The following is a 21495-nucleotide window of genomic DNA, read 5'->3' on the forward strand; positions in this document are numbered from 1 at the left end:
GACAGGGACCAAAGGGATATGGGTGGGACTAGTGTTAATAGGGCATCATGGTTAACATGGAAATATTGGGCTGAAGGGCCTGTTTCCCTGGTGTGTCATTCTACGACCCTTAACTAAGGCCTTAAAAAAGGTCCCGAAATCCATTTTCTCAAGCAATGCAGCCTGAACCACTAGCGTTTTGGTATCTTTGGTATCAAGCAGCATCTGCATTTCATTTTTATTATTTTACTAGACCAAGTGCAGACCCGTTGGGTCTGTTTCCCCAACGTGCGGTTGTGGGGGGGGGGGGGGAGGCGGCATGCAGCGTCACACACACTAACTATACCCCCCCCCCCCCGCACTCACGCTAATTACCCCCCTTGATACTATATTAATATTATTAATTTGCTCCTTTTACCCCATAACCACCCTATCTACCGACACATAGGGGGAGGGGGAGAGGGAGGGGGGGTGGAGGGGGGGTGGGGGGGAGGAAGGGAGGAGGGAGACGAGTGAGGGGTGAGAGTGAGAGGGGGGGTGAGGAGGGCAGGGAGGGGAGGGGAGGGGGGGAGAGAGGAGGGGGGAGAGGGGGAGGGGGAGGGGGGGGGGAGGGGGAAGAGAAGGGGGGGGGAGGGGGGGGGGGAGAGGGGGGGGGGGAGGGGGGGAGGGGAGGGGAGGGGGGGAGGGAGAGGGGGAGAGGGGAGAGGGGGGTGAGGGGGGGGGGGGAGAGGGGGAGGGGGAGGAGGGAGAGAGGAGGGAGGGAGGGGAGAGGGGGAGGGGAGGGGAGGGGGTGGAGGAGGGGAGGGGGGAGGGGGAGAGGGGAGGGGGGAGGGGGGGAGGGAGGGAGAGAAGGGAGAGAGAGAGGGAGAGAGGGGGGGGGGAGGGAGGGGGGGGGGAGAGGAGGGGGAGGGGGAGGGAGGAGAGGGGGGGGGGAGGAGGAGGGGGAGGAGGAGGGGTGAGAGGGGGGAGAGGGGGGGGGGGAGAGGGGGGTGGGGGGGGGGGGCGAGAGGGGAGGGGGTTTGAGGGAAGGGGGGGGGGAGGGAAGGGGGGGTGGGGGGGGAGGAGATGGGGGGGGGGAGGAGGAGGAAGGGGGGGGAGGAGGAGAAGGGGTGGGGGGAGGAGAGGGGGGAGTGATGAAGGAGAGGGAGGGGGGTGAGGAGAGGGAGTGGGAGAGGGGTGAGGAGAGGGGGAGGGGTGAGGAGAGGGAGGGGGGTGAGGGGGGGGAGGGGAAGGAGGAGGGGGGGGGTGAGGGGTGGGGGGGGTTGGGGTGTGGGAGGGGGGGGGGGGGGGGGGGGGGGAGGGGGGGGAGGGGGGGAGGGGGGGGGGGGGGGGGGGGGGGAGAAAGGGGGATAGATTGGGGGGGGAAAGGGGGGCGGGGGAGGGGGTGGGAGGGGGGGAGGGGAGGGGGGGGGGAGGGGGGAGGGGGGGGGGGGAGGAGGAGGGGTGAGGGGAGGAGGAGGGGGGGGCGAGGAGGGGGGGGGGTTAGGGGGGGGAGTGGAGGGAGGAGGAGGGGGAAAGGGGGGGAGAGGGGGGGAGAGGAGGGAGAGGGGGGGGGAGAGGAGAGGGGGGGAGAGAGGGGGGGGGAGGGGGAGGGGGGGGAGAGGAGGAGGAGGGGGGGAGGGGGAGGGGAGGGGGGGGGGGAGGGAGAGAGGGGGGGAGGGGGGGTGGCGGGGGGGGGGAGAGAGAGGAAGGGGGGAAGGGAGGAGGGAGGGGGAGGGGGGGGGGGGAAAGGGGGGAGGAGAGGGAGGAGGGGGGGGGGGAGGGGTGGGGGGGGGGGGAGAGAGAGAGAGAGTGCCTTTTTACTTCAACCCAAACCCAAACAACCATTTGCAGGCAGTGCTTTTTTTACCTCTAACCATATTTTCATTTTCAAACCAAATTAAGGATACTCACAGTGCTGTAGACATTTGTCAGTGTCATTCAGAGCTCTGATTGAGGCACACCACTTGCAGAGACTGATTGAGGCACACCACTTGCAGAGACTGATTGAGGCACACCACTTCCTGGTTTTATAGTCCCTCCCCCTCCCTCCAGCAGGGGCAGCAGAGAGAATGGGGAATGTTGTAAAAACATTAATATCTCTGTCAATTTTAATCGACGGGAAAAATCCTCGGCACACACGCGGCGGAGGGGGGCTCTGAGCGAGGTGGCCAAAAATGACGGCCGTAGGTGGCGGCGTACTCTCGGAAACCGCAGCACAGAAAGCCGAAACCGGTCAAGAACAGAGTTTTAGTAATATATAGATGATACCTTCTTATAACTGGTCAACCAAAATTACACCCAATACTGCAACACTTGCTCCAGTACATCAGATCTTCATGTTTCATGCCAACATAAGTTAATTCAAAAGTTTATATGAGAGAAAGTACAAAACAGTTAAAATAATTCATTTAAAATTCATTATGTAACAAAATATGAATAAAAGTAAAACATTATTGATACATAAACCTTCAGAAAAATATTAACACTAAGTAACTGTTTAGAAGTTATTTCATGTTGTGAAGTTGTTGTAAATTAAAAAGTAAAATAAAACAACTTTAGAAAAGGCTTTGAGAAGCAAGAATAAGGTTAATTCATAGGCAAATGTTTGCTGCTGTACATACTACACCATGTTCAAACTACTGAGTATATTACAAGGAATAGTGGTTTGATTTACTTGTTTATTAAATATTGTTTCTGAGCCAATACCAAAGGACTCAAGTTTTCTGTAAAGATTTAAAGCAGTCATAATAAAATACAGCTCCATTAAAGTTTCACACTTTACATTACAACAACCATCAATATAACAAATAAGTATGAGAACAAATGAAATTCAAGCTGCTATGGCAGAACATATGAAAACTGACATTTGTGTTCTCTCTAGAAAAACAAAACATCTTTGGGCATAATCATAACCTAATCCTTTCCTCGTTAATATTATAACTAGGGTTAATTCTAACTCAAACAGAAATCTTTCCAGATTTTATATTTTTCTTGAAATGTAGTTTATAAAATACACTATATAACAGCACGTATACAAACTGATGTATCTTTTGTTGGAAAAAGTTAATCCCTGAAGAATAATCATGCTCTTAACTTGCATTAGAGCACAATACTAAGAATCCTTAATTCTGTTTTGCATCACAATCTGTCCAATTAATTATGCTGCACAAAATCATCTTCTCCACAAAACCACAAATCCAGAATGTGGAGCATTACTGTCGACCCCCAGGGGGCAGTGTAAGGTTTGCCATCAATTCCCTCACGGCTGCATAGATTGTGCAGTCACCTGTGAAAGTAATGTAACTAACATTAGTAGTCATACAAACAAATAAAACAAGTGAACATATGCACCATAATCTTCGACAAAGTTTATTTGATCATGTATTGAAATAAGCACTTCTGCAACAATAAGGGGGGGGCGGGGTAGAGCTGTTGCCTCACAGTGCAGAGACCCGGGTTCAATCCCGACCTCGGGTGCTGTCTGTGTGGAGCTTGCACGTTCTCCCTGTGACTGCATGGATTCAGGGCCGGCCTTAAGCCGATTGGGCCGATTGCTCCCCGTGCTAGTTTTCCGTATTTCGTACGGAAATACGAATTCGCTTTGTTAAATAAAGATTGAAAAAAACATTCACCATACGGATTTTTTTTAAAAACAAACATGGATAACAACCGCTGCACGGCCATCAGGCATAAACGATTTGTTAACTACTACTGTTAGCACTTGTTAACAGCCAGTAGTTAACAAGTAGTTATACAATGTGTCATCAATGCATCATAGAAACATAGAAAATAGGTGCAGGAGGAGACCATTCGGCCCTTCTAGCCAGCACCGCCATTCATTGCGATCATTGCTGATCGTCCCCTATCAATAACCCGTGCCTGCATTCTCCCCATATCCCTTGACTCCACTAGCCCATGGAGCTCTATCTAACTCTCTCTTAAATCCATCCAGTGATTTGGCCCACTCCCTCTGTGGCAGGGAATTCCATAAATTCACAACTCTCTGGGTGAAAACGTTTTTTCTCACCTCAGTCTTAAATGACCACCCCTTTATTCAAAGACTGTGGCCCCTGGTTCTGGACTCGCCCAACATAGGGACCATTTTTCCTGCATCTAGCTTGTCCAGTCCATTTATAATTTTATATGTTTTTATAAGATCCCCCTCATCCTTCTAAACTCCAGTGAATACAAGCCTAGTCTTTTCAATCTTTCCTCATATGACAGTCCCGCCATCCCAGGGATCAATCTCGTGAACCTGCGCTGCACTGCCTCGATCACAAGGATGTCTTTCCTCAAATTAGGAGATTAACATGCATTCTTTATATCATTACAGTCAAAGAGTTAGGAACTTGGTAGCAAAATGACAAATGGTTACTGCACCCAAAGTGATTTTACAGCCTTTATCAATTACAGTCTGGGTTTTTGATCCCGTCAGTATTAAACCAATGGTTAAATGGATTTTAACCAGGGGCAGCACAGTGGCGCAGCAGGTAGGGTCGATGCCTCACAGTGCAGAGACTCGTGTTTGATCCTGACCTCGGGTGCTGTCTGTGCGGAGTTTGCACGTTCACCCTGTGGCTGAGTGTGCTTCCTCAGGGTGCTGCAGTTACCTCCCACATCAGTAAGACATGCGGGTGTGTAGGTAAGTAGGTCTCTAAAAAAAATTGCCCCTAAGTGTGTAGGAAGGGCATGTGAAAGTAGAACAACTAGTGTGAATGGGGGATCAATGGTCAGCGTGTTGGTGGGCCAAAGGGTCCATTTTCATGCTGTATCTTGCAATCAAGAACAATATAAAGCTTGGAGTTCATATTGTAAAAATATAAATGACCTATAAAAAATGCCATTGTATTGGAATATTTATCACTCTCTGTGTGACCTTCCTGGCCAAATGATTCCTCTTCCTCCATCCCAACTAAAGCCTAATCCCAGCCTCATCCTACTGCATGTAACAATGAAAAACACTTGCATCACGATACTTCCAAGTTCTTTGACATAACCCATCAGCAACAGATCCCTCACAGACTATATCTTAACCAGAGTATCCTGGCATTATCGGCCTACCAACTGCTATTAATAATTATTTCACCACCAGAGCATAGTTTCTGGTTCCAGATCTATACTTGGGTCAGACAGCACAGAGTACCTCAAAATAAACAGCAAACAGACCCCATTTTGCAGCACAGCAATTTCTGGCTGATGGACCAGAAGGTCGAGGTTTAGGTGTATTATTGTTGCGTGCATTGAGGTACAGTGACAAACTTTTGTTTTTGTGCTATCTAATCAAATCTGATAATAGTATGCATGAATATAATCTAGCCAAGCACAAAGTACAAACAGTAAAGCAAAGAGAAAGATACCAGATTGCAGATTATGCTTCTCAGCAATAAGCTATTTGTTTAGTTTAGTTTATTGACACCTGTACCAAGGTACAGTGTAAAGCTTTTGTCGCGTGCTAACCTGTAGCATTCCTGTTCCAAAACAAACTTTTCTAGCATTTCTTCAGTGATCATTCGGTCATTTAATAAACAGTGGAGCACTATGAAATACATGATAGACACAAAATGCTGGAGTAACTCAGCAGGACAGGCAACATCTCTGGAGAGAAGGAATGGGTGATGTTTCGGGTCGAGTCCCTTCTTCAGACTGGAATCAGGGGAAAAGGAAACGAGAGATATAGACAGAAGAAGAAAGATATAGAACTGAATGAAAGTAATATTGAAAAAGGTAATGATGCCCCTCAGCCAAAGGGGGCGGGTTTAAAACAGTCTATTAGCTGTTTCTAGAAATGAGAAAAATCGAGAAGCTGGTTTTATAGCGACTTGGGTGGCCCCAGGGTTTTAGGCAAACAATATCTGTACTCATTTTTACATTAAATGGGGCATATTCCCCTGATATCCAAGTTATCTGAGTTCAGAAGGGTATTTTTCTCGGCACAGGGCACTAATCCAGCATTACCCCATTCCTGAACCCACTCTCCAGAGATGCAATGCACTGTCCTGCTATAAATTAATGAGTAGATACTCCAGCAATTTTGTGAATAATCGATCTTCAGAAATTTTTGACTATCCAATCACAGCATCTGCAGTTTCCCTACACACTATCAAATACAAGTTCTCTGCACCTTGAAATTATTAAATTAAGGATGACAGAATCGTTTTTTTGGCTTACCCTGTGGGGTGACTGGTGCACCTCTGAAAACCTCCCATCAAAATGTTGTCCTGCTGAACCATTTTGTGTCGATCTTCAGTTTAAACCAGCATCTGCAGTTTCTTCCTACACACTATCAAATACAAGTTCTCTGCACCTTGAAATTATTAAATTAAGGATGACAGAATCGTTTTTTTGGCTTACCCTGTGGTGACTGGTGCACCTCTGAAAACCTCCTCAAAATGTTGCTAACCATCGTTGCAGCTGCTCCCGATGTATTCTGTGGCCTTGGAATATCAGCTTGCTGTGTTGCCCCTGTTGCCATATCGTAGACAATTGGCACAATAATGCTGATTGGTTCCTGTGGAACTGTCAGTCGCTGAGTGAGTTGCAGCTTTTGGGAGATAAGAGCGATGAAGGTTATGGAGGAAACATAGAAGAAAAAGTAGTCTTACATTTTGGAATTACAAACTCTGACATAAACAACCAACAATTCATCTTCTATTCCCAATTCTAGCTTTGTAATGGGCCTTGTTTCATTAGGTCTTCTGTGGCCAAATTCAGATGATATAGTTAGCGATCAGTACATTGGAGGTGCTAATTGAATATCCACAAAAGCTAATTCCCTGATCTGTCAAGATTGCAAATAGCAACAGAGGTCTCCAAATGTATTTTTCAAGAATTTTGCTCTGCTTTTGACTGCACACTACTGTGTATTTCAAGGAAGACTTTCTACAGAATAGGAATAGATCTGCAATTTATACTGACAATGCTCACGCAATGGTAGAAGTGACCATTGCACATCCCTGTAGAGACAAAGTCCTGTCACCAAAGACACCCTCCAATGTTGTGGGAATATTGGGTAAACACAGACTGATGAAGTTCCAATGTATTCCAAGTTTTCAACCCAAAATATCAACTGTTTTTCTTTCAGGAGATGCTGCTTGACGTGCTGAGGATTTTAAATTCTATATTAGACTTGGAACAGATTTGGAAGCCACAAGGTTGTGAATCATCAGCAGTAAAATAAAATGCACTCCACCTATACTCTGTTACCCAGCCTGTGGCTCAATTTATCATTACTTTCAAGCCAAGGGATGGACCCTCCTTCTAGGAGTGCAGTAAAAAGCAACAACTAACATAACTAAAAGTGATTAGACACCACCTCAGTACAGCTGCAATGCAGGACTATATACATGCTCAACGGTATGTAATAGAGCTGAATGGTCTGACAATCAATAGGATAAAGAACAGCTCTGATATCTAACCGCATCCAATTGCGAATGGTGTGGGCAATTAAATTGCTAATTTAAGGAGACCGCTCCAAGAGCATCTCCATCCTTAATAATGGCAGGACCATCAAAAGAGTGCAAAAAAATCAAGTTGAAGCATTCACAGTCACGTTGTTCCAGAAATGATGAATAGAAGAGCTTAATCCTGTGAACTAACCATCATAAATGCCAGTCATCAGTCAATTTGACTACATGGTGGTACTGGCTGCAGTAAAAGACTATGGCTGTAGAACAATCAGTGTAGCTATTCCAGTATATTTACATCATTGTAATCTACGTGAAAATTACTCAGTTATTTCTGATGAGTCCTATTCACAAAAAGCTTAACATATCCAATATGGCTCATGACTGAACAATTACTCCACTTTTCATCATCAGCAAATTGATGGAAAACCTCATCGACAGTACTATCAAGTAGCACTGACTCACCAACAGCCTTCTCCCCACATCCATATTTAGTCACATTTGAATTAATCCACTCTGGACTTCGTCACAACCTTAGTCTAAACTTGAGATGAGAGCAACTACCCTTGACATCAAGGCAGCATTTATTGAGTGTGGCATCAAGGTGCTCCAGTGAAAACTGGTGTCAATTGGTATCAAGGGAAACGTACTTCAATGGTTGGAGTCATACCCCCACAATGGAAATAGTTATAGCTGTAGGAGGTCATTTAACCCAGACCTTCACTGCAGGGCCAACTTAATCTTTAGCCCAATGATTTTCAGCTTGTTCATCAAGAACTTTTCTTTCATCATGAAGTCAGAAGTGGGGATGTACTGCACAATGCTTGCGCAATGTTAAATTCCTTTTGCAACTCAAATAAAATGAAGCTGCCTGTGCCTTCCTGTAACAGCATCCACACAATGTGCAATCATGGGATGATAATGGCAAATAGCATTGTACCACAAAAGTGTCAGAAAAGTGATTATCTCTACTTAGAGTTGAGCCAGCTACCCCTGATATTTAATGACTTTACCAATGGAACTTCCTGGAACTTGCTGACCGATGGTATGTGGGAGTCTCATCATCAGGGCTGTTGTGGTTCAAGGCAGCAGTACAGCACCACCTTTCCAAAGACATTATGGGCAATAAATGCCATAAAAAAATGTATTTTAAAAAAATCATGAAACTATTCATCTTTAAAAGCTGTATCATCAGTTAAACAAGTCCAAAATGTTTACCCATCTTGGAAGTGTACTATCTAATGATGCAAAGATTGATAAGGAAGTGATTAATCACATTCAGACAGAGATCATATTTTGGTAGTCTTATGTTAAGTACACAAACCAGCCTGCTCATTGAAATCTGTATGTGAAACATATGGATACTCTGAAGGAAGAGCATCTTAAGGAAGATTCTTAAAAAGCCATTGTCCAAATAAGGGCCATAGGGGTCCCGACCCAAACGTCACCTCTCCATGTTTTCCAAACCCCCTGAGTTACTCCAGCACTTTGTGTCTTTTGTTGTAAACCAGCAGCTGCAGTTCCTTGTTTCTACATTCAAAAGTTTCCAAGATTTATTAGAAAATCTGAGTACTTTGCACCTTGTTAAGTGGAACGACATCATGGACAGTAAATTAGTTGAACTTGCTGTCACTATCAACGCTAAAGTTGCATTCATCAATGACAAGTTCTGTTGTGTTGAACAAGTCAGGACAGTTGCCAAAGCAAGAATTTAGAGAGTCAGGTGGAGCAGAACAAAAGCGGCAACAAACAAAGGCTTTATATGAAGAAAATGAAGCTTCACTTGAAACAATATTAAAAATATCCATTGTTTCACTGGGATGGTCACCAAGAGTTGGTAATTGTGCGCAGAAAGGTTTGGAGCTACAATAATATGCAATTGGAGGCAGGACATGAGAGGAAGGAATCAACACTAACACTAAGTGAGCAAAGAAAACAGAATTCACACGGGAGGGATATTTTGACAACATCCATCACTGGTCAGCCAGCGTAGTCAATGATGCACCTGACTATCATGAAGTTTAGCTCCCTCTACCACCATTGCCATTTTTGAATACACAGGACACCCCATTTTAATAATTATCTTATTATGGCACCAAATCCAATATATCTTACATTTATGAGTTACTATCACTTGACTTTAAACTGCAAGGAACTCAAAGTAAAGGAGCTTTACTTACAAAGAACAGCATCTTGGATTTTAACACCACAGCGGGTGTTCCCGGTGGAGCAATTGGAGGAGCACTGGGAGGAATTGTCAAGCAGAACTGCACATTCCATCTTATCTGGGTTGCTTGATCGGGAAACTTCATTGCAAAATAGAACATTATTTATTGAAATACAAAATGAAGATGAGAATTATTTTGGGTATATAGATGTATAGTATTAGTTTTTATTTTCTACAAATAGAACTGTGTTGGAAAATATCTACATACCCCAAATAATTCTCATAATTTTCAGTATTTATTTAAATATTTTGTCAGTATAATGTGCAAATATACCATATTCAATATTTTCTTCTGTGATTAGTACTTCAAGTAAAGTTTTAAAATATTACTCTCAAATTCATAATTCTTCCCAAGCTAATTCTGAATCTGTAGAATTCTATGACAAAAAATAACTAAAAGTAATACATAGTTGCACAATGTTATTAATGCTGGTATATCTCCAGACCATTTTAAAGAAGATTTTTGAGAAAGTGTTCTTAAATTTAATACTGCAAAACTTAAAGCAACAGTGTTAATAGGTTTCAAATTTTCACTCCGTTTTATCCACTTCAGTTTGCTTTTCTAACTTAACTGCCAGCAAACAAAGTTGCAAACAGTGGAGTACTTCATGAGAAAGACAGGTAAAAATCAACTACACACATACTGTAGTAAAACTACTCTGCCATTAAGTGAATGTAATATATTTAGTTGCATAAGTTCTTTTACATAAATATTAAAATGGAGCACAAGAAGGAATTTTAAGCGGGGCAAAAATGATTACATACATATTTAAAGTCTCAGTTTGCAAAATCCATTCATTCCAAGCAATAATTAGCTCTAAAATCATAGACTGAAAAATATTACAAATTATGCCTGGTTAAAGAAGTATTCAGAGGGATCATATGATGTTACTAGAATGTTGTGACGCTGTTAATGTTCCGTTACAATGTCACTTACCAGTTCTAGTTTCATGATGCGCACACAATCTCTCAGGATGTGTGTGGGAGCTCCCAGTAGCTTGGCAAAGGCATTTAGTGTATTAGCTTTAAATGGTGGTCCAGCAACCTTATCGAACAGAAACAAACAATTATATACCTGTAATGCTAGGATGGTAATATATGAAAAAGTGATTAATAACAAAAATAGCAGGTTATTTATTTAATGTAATTGTTATTTTGTTTGAGTTCAATAAACGTAAAGGTGGATTTTTTGCAGGGTTAGAAACATAGAAACATAGAAATTAGGTGCAGGAGTAGGCCATTCGGCCCTTCGAGCCTGCACCGCCATTCAATATGATCATGGCTGATCATCCAACTCAGTATCCCGTACCTGCCTTCTCTCCATACCCCCTGATCCCCTTGGCCACAAGGACCACATCTAACTCCCTCTTAAATATAGCCAATGAACTGGCCTCATCTACCCTCTGTGGCAGAGAGTTCCAGAGATTCACCACTCTCTGTGTGAAAAAAGTTCTTCTCATCTCGGTTTTAAAGGATTTCCCCCTTATCCTTAAGCTGTGACCCCTTGTCCTGGACTTCCTTAACATCGGGAACAATCTTCCTGCATCTAGCCTGTCCAACCCCTTAAGAATTTTGTAAGTTTCTATAAGAGTATCCCAAGCCTCTCCAGTCTTTCTCATAAATTCTAGAGGAATAGTAAACCTTCTCTGCACTCCCTCTATGGCAATAATGTCTTTCTTTTGGAGACATAAACTGACAGTCCCAGGTGTGGTCTCACCAGGAATCAGTCTGGTGAAACCTTCTCTGCACTCCCTCTATGGCAATAATGTCCTTCCTCAGATTTGACTGGTGACCAAACACTGCTACGCCACCTAGTCGGCCACCATTTAGATAATAGTCTGCTTTCCCGTTTTTGCCACCAAAATGGATAACCTCACATTTATCCACATTATACTGCATCTGCCAAACATTTGCCCACTCACCCAGCCTATCCAAGTCACCTTGCCGTCTCCTAGCATCCTCCTCACAGCTAACACTGCACCCCAGCTTAGTGTCATCCGCAAACTTGGAGATATTGCCTTCAATTCCCTCATCCAGATCATTAATATATATTGTAAATAGCTGGGGTCCCAGCACTGAGCCTTGCGGTACCCCACTAGTCACTGCCTGCCATTGTGAAAAGGACCCGTTTACTCCTACTCTTTGCTTCCTGTTTGCCAGCCAGTTCTCTATCCACATCAATACTGAACCCCCAATGCCTTGTGCTTTAAGTTTGTATGCTAATCTCTTATGTGGGACCTTGTCGAAAGCCTTCTGGAAGTCCAGATACACCACATCCATTGGTTCTCCCCTATCCACGCTACTAGTTACATCCTCGAAAAATTCTATAAGATTCGTCAGACATGATTTACCTTTCGTAAATCCATGCTGACTTTGTCCAATGATTTCACCACTTTCCAAATGTGCTGCTATCCCATCTTTAATAACTGACTCTAGCAGTTTCCCCACTACCGATGTTAGACTAACTGGTCTGTAATTCCCCATTTTCTCTCTCCGTCCCTTCTTAAAAAGTGGGGTTACGTTTGCTACCCGCCAATCTTCAGGAACTACTCCAGAATCTAAAGAGTTAGATGATTAATGTCACGTCACTAATTATTAAATCAGTCTTATGACTTATTTTGATGGGGAAATTACATCTTATCCAAGGATCCTATGCAATTTTCTAAAAAAGCAATCAAATATGCTCCACTCTGTCAAGTATCTGTGCTCTTCTATAAATGGCAAAACAGGTAGGCTACAGTGACAAAGTAGCTCGATTCAAAGCTAAGTAGAAGTTTTAGGAGTCAACATTCTAATTAAAACTTTTAATTTCACATCTGTCAGATATTTAAACTAAACCTGTACCAATTTATTTTTGAATTAGGACAATGAGAATTTGTATGGCATGCCAGAGATATAAGCGCAAAAATGAAAGTTAATGTCACATTGCTGTGCTGAGGAAGTGCTGTACCATTTAAGGTATCTCTCCTTCAGATGAGACTTTGATTTGCCTTTCTGGTGCATTTAAAAGATTCCGTGGAATTATGGACAATATTTACCTGCCACTGTCTGGTTGCTACCACAATTGTTTTGTGAATTATTGGCAACATTTCTTATTCCAACAGACCCTACACTTGAAAAGGTACTTAATTACCTAAAAAATACTTTCAGAAGTGAAAAGCACATTGAACTGCAAGTCCATCTTTTAACTAGAAGTGAGTCGCTCTGTGATAATGTTAAAGTGAATGCTTTAGTTTAGATAAACAGCACGGAAACAAGCCCTTCAGCCCACCGAGTCCGCGCTGAACAGCGATCTCCGTAAACTAACACTATCCTACACACACTAGGGACAACTTACAATTTTACCAAACCAATTAACCTACAAACCTGCATGTCATTGGAGTGTGGGAAGAAACTGGAGCTCACAGTGAAAACCCACGCAGGTAACGGGGAAAACGTACAAATTCATACAGACAGTACCCGTTGTCAGGATCTAACATGTGTCTCTGGCACTGTAAGGCAGCAACTCTACTGCTGTGCCACTGTTGCCGCAGAAGATTTGTTTTATTTACCAGAAGAAATAGACCAGGAAATAAAGGTATCACAAAAGAAAGAATAACTGGTATTTTGAGTCATAGAGTGATAAAACATGGAAACAGGCCCTTAGGCCCTACTTGCCCATACTGGCCAACATGCCCCAGCTACACTAGTCCCACCTGCCTGCATTTGGTCCATATCCCTCTAAACCTGTCCTAACCATGTACCTGTCTAAATGTTTCTTAAATGTTGGGATAGTCCCTGCCTCGACTACCTCCTCTGGCAGCTTGTTTCATACACCCACCATACTCTGTGTGAAAAAGTTACCTCTCAGATTCCTATTAAATCTTCTCCCCTTAAAGTTCTTTAAGTTAGTTATACTTGCCACCACTGCAACCCTACCATAGAATAGGTCAGTCAGTAACAGCACCCAGCTTCCAACTGCAGACTTCACACCATGGGCAGCACCAAACAGGATTGTTTGCTACTTTTCAACTACTACCTACACAGGGCTCGAAATTAACGGTTGCCCGGGTGCCATTGACCACTCAAAGTGCAGCCGGGCAACCTAAATGCCGACTCATTTTGCGTGGCTTGGCAATCAAACACTGGTTTATACCGATAGACACAAAAAACTGGAGTAACTCCATGGGTCAGGGAGCATCTCTGGAGAATAGGAACGTGACGTTTTGTGTCGGCGGCGGCGGCTGTATTCATCTAGTATCTTTGATTGTGGGGCAAAGATACTAGGTGCGTGGTGGCGAAGGGTCGGAACGAAAGACGGGCCCCGAACAGCGGCCGCGAAAGCGGCTCCACCGCCTCCTCCTGCACCCCGCCCGGCGGAAGGAACCTCCATCTCTCCCTCCTCCCGGCTTCGGCGTGCGGAAGAGGTTGTGAAAGCTCCGTTGGCGGATTTGCGGCCGCTATCGCCCTGATAACGGTCGCTGCTTGCAAATCCGCCAACGGCGCTTTCACAACCCCTTCCGTACGCCGAGGCCAGGAGGAGAGGTAGGGGGAGGCGGAGGCCTCCTTCCGCCGTCTGAAGCAGCTGCACGCTCGGCCCCGCACCTTCCAGTCGGCTGGCAGAGGAGAGGAGGCGGTGGCGTGGAGGCGGCGGCACTTTGGCGTTGGACAGGGACGGCCAAGGCAGCGGGGCGATGTTGTCCGAGGAGCGCTGACCTTCCTTCCTCCCCACCTCCTCTGCACCTTCCATCCCCTCTCTCCCTCTCTCGTACTCCCCTTCCATCCCTCTTATTCTTCACCTCTGCCTATCCTTAGCCCCACATGCCCCTCCCTTTTCATCTGTGCTTGAATTGCCTCATATTGTGTTTTGAATTGAATTCTGTCTTTAATTTGTGTACTAGTCATGTCTCTACTATTTATTTCATTCCCCTTACATGTTTTTCCTCTACTTGCAAAATTTTTGTAAGGTGTCCTTGAGACTCTTGAAAGGCGCCCATAAATAACATTTATTATTATTATCCTGGGACCCCTCCTCTCCATCCCGCACTGATCCCCATTCCCTCCTCCTCTATTCAGTCCTCACTGACATCCCCTGTGCTCCCCTCCCCATCTCCCCCCCCCCCCCCAATCTATTCATCACCCTACCCACCTCGCATTGATTCTCCTGCCACCCCCCCCCATCCATCCTACACTGGTCCCCCAATTCATCCTGTACATGACCCCAATTCATCCTGTACTGACCCCCCCCCTCCTTTCATCCCGTATTCATCCTTCACTTCTCCCCCCATTCATACGGCACTGATCCTCCTATTCATCCCGTACTGACCCACCCTCCATTTACCCTGCACCAATCCCCCCATCCATCCTGTAGTGATCTCCCCATTCATCTTTTACTGATCACCCATTCATCTTTTACTGATCTCCCATTCATCCTGTACTGATCCCCTCATGCATCCTGTACTGATCCCCTCATTCATCCCGTACTGATCCCCCATTCATCCTATACTGATCCCCTCATTCATCCTGTAGTGATCCCCCATTCATCCTGCACAGACCCTCCGATCCACACTGTGCTGACCCCCCCCCCCCCCAATCCATCCTGTACTGATCCCCCCAATCAAGAAGAATGGGGGGAACAGTTTGAAGAAGGGTCTCGACCCAAAACGTTGCATATTTCCTTAGCTCCATAGATGCTGCCTCACCCGCTGAATTTCTCCAGCATTTTTGTCTACCCCCATTCATCCTGTACTGATCCCCCATTCAACACCACTGACATCTCCACTCACAATTTTACATGCTCCAACCAACACGTACTAATTCACCTGCCTCAATCCATCCATTCCGCACCGATTGCCTTCTCAAACCCCCCCACCGCCATCTATCCACCCCGCACTGATTCACACACACCCTGACCCTATTGTGCTTCATGGTCTTCAGAGCGAACATTGACTATGTTTGATAACGGAATGCAATCAAATGTGTTTTAATTCCCAATGTTATTATTTGTTTTGACACCTTTAAACATATTACCAAAAGAACATTTGCTGCAGTTATGTCCTTTGGCCATCTCTTGTCAGTTAGTGTAAGATGGGAATAGCACTTTTGTCTACCTTCGATTTTCCAGCATCTGCAGTTCCTTCTTGAACATAATATGTGAATGCTTCATTGAGCATAATTCCAACTGGTAACTACGCACTTCATCCAAGCCCATTATCACACGCTTCATGCAAACCGTCTTAAATGACCACCTAAACTGTCATTTGTCAACCTAAAAAGCTGTCAAGGTTGCCCGGCTGGCAACAGGGAAAAAAAGTTAAGCGAGAGCCCTGCTAAACAAAGAGGTTATAGAGTTGGAGGAGGATTATGCAAATAGGGAGGGGAGGAATCCAAAAACAAGACTGAAAATTTAAAAAGTGCGGGAGTGTTGGATAAATGAGGATCCGTGAGTTAGTTAATGTGGCAGGAGGGAATTTACAGAAAATAGACCGACAAGACCATTGAAAAGTGATGGAATAATAAAATCTGGAGACGACAAGACATGGATGAGGGCTTTATGGATGGACTGACTCAGGAATAAGGTTACAGAGGAGGAAACAGGCATTCTTCATGCTGGCATGAATCTAAGTGTGCAAAGCTGAACACAAGCTCACATGACTCGCTGAACACAAGCTCAGTGCACAAGCTCAGATGCACTGAGCAAGGTGAATGAGCACAAAGCTGCCGTCCCCGATGGCATCCCCGGGCGGGTGCTCAGGGCATGTGCTGGACAACTATCCCTGGTCTTCACTGACTTTTTCAATCTGTCACTGGCCCAGGGTGTTGTCCCCACTTGCCTCAAGACATCAATCATTGTGCCAGTGCCCAAACAATCATCTACAGGGAGTCTCAACGACTTCCGCCCAGTGGCACTCACCCCTGTCATTGCAAAGTGCTTTGAGCGACTGATCTTGGCTCACCTCAAAGCCAGCCTCCCCCCCCACACTGGACCCCCATCAGTTTGCCTACCGGACCAACAGGTCTACAGAGGACGCCATATCGGCGGCCCTACACTCTGCCCTGACCCATCTGGACAGCAATAACACCTACATCAGGTTGCTGTTCATTGATTTCAGCTCTGCCTTTAACACTGTCATCCCCACCAGTTTGATCACCAAACTCAGCGGACTTGGCATCTCCACCTTCCTCTGCAATTGGACACTGGATTTCCTCACCAACAGACCGCAGTCTGTTAGGGTCAACAACCTCACCTCCTCCACTATAACACTGAACACCGGCGTGCCTCAGGGCTGTGTGCTCAGCCCTCTCCTCTACTCCCTCTTCACCCATGACTGCATCCCTAAGAATGGCTCCAACGCCATCATTAAGTTTGCCTACGACACCACGGTGGTAGGACTGATCAGTGACAACGACGAGTCAGCCTACAGGGATGAGGTCCAGCACCTGACAACCTGGTGTGCCAACAATAACCTCGTCCTCAACTCCAAGAAGACGAAGGAAATTATTGTTGACTTCAGGAAGATCAGAGGGGGCAGACATACCCCCATCCATATAAACGGGACTGAGGTGGAGCGCATCTCCAACTACAAATTCCTCGGGGTACACATCTCGGAGGATCTGTCCTGGTCCCTCAACACCTCCAAGCTGATCAAAAAGGCGCAGCAGCGCCTTTACTTCCTGAGGAGGCTCAAGAAAGCTCACCTGTCCCCCCGGATCCTGACCAACTTTTACCGCTGTACCATCAAAAGCATCCTGACCACCTACTTCACGGTATAGTACAGCAGTTGCACCGTAGCAGACAGGAAGGCACTACAACGGGTGGTGAAAACCGCTCAGTACATCATCGGTGCCCCGCTCCCTGCCATGGATGCCCTCCACCGATAACGGTGTCTGAGACGGGCCGGGAAGATCATCAAAGACCCCTCTCACCCCAACCATGGACTGTTTGCCCTCCTCCCATCAGGGAGGCGGTACAGGAGCCTCAGGTCTCGTACTAGTAGGATGAGGAACAGCTTCTACAACAACACTATCACATTGCTGAACTCGGAGTCCCGCCGATAGATTTCTCCAGTCTCTCCGTCCACATTGTTTGCTTATTCTGTTTTTTTATTTCTATATTGCACTATTACTACGGACTGACGCTAAACTGCATTTCGTTGTACCCATACTTGTATCTGTGCAATGACAATAAAGTTGAATTGAATTGAATTGAATTGAATGACCCCTAAATTGTAAATAATCTGGTTTATTTTAAGCAGCAATGAGAGAGGGCTGCAGTCAGTCCTTAGAAAGCAGACACTGCATGGACTGAACACAATGGCTACTCAATACATTAACGCATTTTCTATATGAATAAATATGAAAATTTTCATGTATTGGAAAGAACTGCAGATGTTGGTTTACACCGAAGATAGTTTACATCCCTTGTAGGGGGAGGAAGCAATAGGACCCAGGAGTCAGACCATGTGGTGTTGGAGCCATCAGCGTGGAGGCTGTGGCCCTGGAGCCGAGCCTGGAACTCAGGTGAGGCAACGGCTCCGGCCTGCTGGTGGAATCTCTATATAAACACATTTTCTGCTCACCAGGATTGGATGTTAGGTAAAAAAAAAATGCAGCGCTTTTTCAAACTTACTCTCGTTTCAAAGAACTTTTCTAAAACCTGTAGTTCTTCTTGCAACCATGGGTCTGTTGTTTCAGGTGTTACTTTGAATTGCAACGTCTGATACGTCTGTGGGTTCAGTGCCACTCGACACTTCAGTGCTTCGGTCTTAAACATGATCACACCAGGTTCATTGGAATTTATAAGCTGCAACTGGAGGAAAAAACAATGACCATTTTTGGTTTCTTTTAAATAAGCTGATTAACAAATCATAGCTACGATTGCGAAAAATTACATTATCTGGACATTATCAAAAAAATGCAAGAATTATATTCTTCACTAATCATGATGAAGAATATACTGCAAGAAATAACCATTTAATGCAAGTTAATAGTAAATGTAGAAATTTGGAAAAAAACTTTAAAATTTTAAAATACTTAATATATGATTTTTCCCCCTTTTTTACTCTTAAAAAGATATGCTAGATTTCATATTAGAGCATTTGTTGATTTCACTTGAAAAATTATTATTTTTCTTACTGGTTCCTGTTGTATGATCCTCTGTAGGTGTCGTCTCATCATAACTGATCCCAAGAATCGTTCCAGTGGGGAACAAAGGTAACTTCCAGCCAGTCCTGGAACAAGACCCGGTGTTGGTGATGGACAAAGGAGAATGTGCAAGGCATTATGTGTTAAGATGGTAGGTATCGATGCAGCCCACGAACGCTGAGGTAGTGTACGAGGAGGGGGCATGTTGGTCGGCATTATTTGAGTACCTAAAATAAAAAGACAACATATTATATTTGCCATAACTATTTATGCAAAGGTAGTATTTTCCATTATGGGTGTCAAAGTGTATTTCACATGAACCACAATTGAACTCGCTATAAATGTGATCTGCTTTACTTCATCACAATTCGAACCTGAAAGCAATATTCCAGTCATATGAGGAATAAAGTAAGAGATAGTAACAATAGAAGAAATGTGCTAGCACAATGAGAGATACTCACCCCTAACTGTGCCCTGCCAAACTAAATATCTTCTTCTGATTAATTGTAGGTTAACGGTGTTAACAGTGGAGTTTCTGATTATTTCCGATAAGTCTAGAAACATTTTAAAGAATATTCCGCATCTCTTTTGGCCTTAAATTGTTTCCACTTTACTAATGATGGAGTTAGTAAATGCCATTTGCATGCTTCTGTAGTATAGGCAGGTCAGTAGGGATGCAGTGGGCATCTTTAAGCTGCCTGTCAAACCCCAAATATGCCACTTTGTCAGCACATCAAAACACCCCACCATGAAACACTCAAAGATTAATAATCAATTCAAATGCTTTATTTAAAAAAAATATGGATACGGATTTTTATCCTGCATTACAATAATTTCTTGTCAAATACCCATCCTCTTCCAACATCACATAATTGAGGATGATTCAAGTTGCAGATCTACCAATGGTTTCCTCTTAGCTGAATGTATTATTTAAGTGGCAATGTTAGTGTTCCACTCCTCGATCAAAACAATGATTAATTACCCCTTCTCAGAAGGCATTTCATCCTAAGATCTCAGCACTGAACACATTTAAGACCAAGGGACAGTAACTATCATTTATCATAATCATATTAGGTCGACGATATGCATCACCAAGATAATCATCAGTCTTTCCATATATTTCATTGGTATTTTGCCATAAATTGCAAGATTTCCATTATCTTTTTCAGTGTAGAAATGCAAACATATCTAAAATGTTCAATCTGGATTTTGCCACCCAAAGAAGTAAAAAAAAAAAAGTGGAAGTACAGATATTAATATAGCTTTCATGCTCTGTATACAAATATTTGTGATACTTGCCATTTTCTTTAAACTGTTGAGAAATTTAATTTATGCTTTAGTAGTGGCAGGCATAGCAAATGTATACAATTAAAATTAACCCAGCATTTCTATCCACACAATTGATTATAGATAGAATTTTGTACTTTTATGAAAAAACTGAACATCATTTGGAAATAAGATAATAGACGTTTGAACTTGCTTGTACCAGCTCTTGGGGAGTGAGATACTTCAGGGATCGGAGAGTGCAAGGATGGATTTGCTGGAGACATTCCTGGAATGCGTGCTAGAGTTGATCCAGGTAACTGTGGAGATCCAGGCCAGTTTCCAGGACGCTGACTGGGTGACATCATTGAATAAGGTGAGCTCGGATCAATTGTACCTAAATAAAAGAGTAAGATGAATCAGCACAATGTCGTTATTCCTTTACCAACTCTCTGAAAGAAACTAAAGAAGACATTTATGCCATACCACTATCCAAAACCTCTAAAATCAAAGGTAAATCTTGAAATGATCTCAGACTTAAAAATAATGTGTTCATGATTTGGAATGAGCATTTACTTGTTTATCGGTCCAAAAAGCCTTGGGCTTTTTAAGGGAATTTGAAAGGCATCACTTCTAGTCATCTAAAGTCCAACAAAATAACTTGTTTTGAAGGTGCGTTTGTAAACCATTTTGCTCCAGACATGAAGGAATACTGTGCTTCCAAGATTTTATTGGTTCTCAATAATGCCCTTGGGCATCCTGTATTTTGTGGATGATTTTCTTCCCAATGACTAGTCTTCTTGAATTTTTTGAAGAGGTTACTAGGGAAATTGACGAGGGTAAAGCAGTGGATGTTGTCTATATGGACTTTAGTAAGGCCTTTGACAAGGTTCCTCATGGAAGGTTGGTTAAGAAGGTTCAACTGTTGGGTATAAATGCAGGAATAGCGAGATGGATTCAACAGTGGCTGAATGGGAGAAGCCAGAGGGTAATGGTGGATGGCTGTTTATCGGGTTGGAGGCAGGTGACTAGTGGGGTGTCTCAGGGATCTGTGTTGGGTCCTTTGTTGTTTGTCATGTACATCAATGATCTGGATGAAGGTGTGGTAAATTGGATTAGTAAGTATGCAGATGATACCAAGATAGGGGGTGTTGTGGATAATGAAGAGGATTTCCAAAGTCTACAGAGTGATTTAGGCCATTTGGAAAAAATGGGCTGAAAGATGGCAGATGGAGTTTAATGCTGCTGATAAATGTGAGGTGCTACACCTTGGCAGGACAAATCAAAATAGGACGTACATGGTAAATGGTAGGGAATTGAAGAATACAGTTGAACAGAGGGATCTGGGTATAACCGTGCATAGTTCCTTGAAGGTGGAATCTCATATAGATAGGGTGGTAAAGAAAGCTTTTGGTATGCTAGCCTTTATAAATCGGAGCATTGAGTATAGAAGCTGGGATGTAATGTTAAAATTGTACAAGGCATTGGTGAGACCAAATCTGGAGTATGGTGTACAAT

At 44.0% G+C, this 21495-nt stretch overlaps 1 protein-coding gene across 2 annotated transcripts in view; it reads right to left on the bottom strand.

Moving 5' to 3' along the window:
• Positions 1 to 2619: 2619 nt before the first annotated feature.
• med14 (mediator complex subunit 14) overlaps positions 2620 to 21495 on the bottom strand; it is a 72920-nt gene continuing 54044 nt past the window's right edge. Inside the window, exons 25-31 of one of the 2 annotated variants that reach the window (XM_055644620.1) lie at positions 20201 to 20374; positions 18706 to 18941; positions 18200 to 18379; positions 10529 to 10636; positions 9545 to 9670; positions 6313 to 6502; positions 2620 to 3247 (exon numbers count right to left, since the gene is read on the bottom strand). In XM_055644620.1, the coding sequence (XP_055500595.1) occupies positions 3174 to 3247; positions 6313 to 6502; positions 9545 to 9670; positions 10529 to 10636; positions 18200 to 18379; positions 18706 to 18941; positions 20201 to 20374 (1088 nt within the window). In that variant the 3' untranslated portion in view covers positions 2620 to 3173. Of the gene's footprint in view, positions 3248 to 6312; positions 6503 to 9544; positions 9671 to 10528; positions 10637 to 18199; positions 18380 to 18705; positions 18942 to 20194; positions 20375 to 21495 lie in introns of both variants that reach the window. The other variant, XM_055644619.1, reaches the window with a different exon arrangement.

Source organism: Leucoraja erinacea, chromosome 13 (assembly GCF_028641065.1).
Source record: "Leucoraja erinacea ecotype New England chromosome 13, Leri_hhj_1, whole genome shotgun sequence".
Taxonomy (NCBI): Eukaryota; Metazoa; Chordata; class Chondrichthyes; order Rajiformes; family Rajidae; genus Leucoraja; species Leucoraja erinaceus.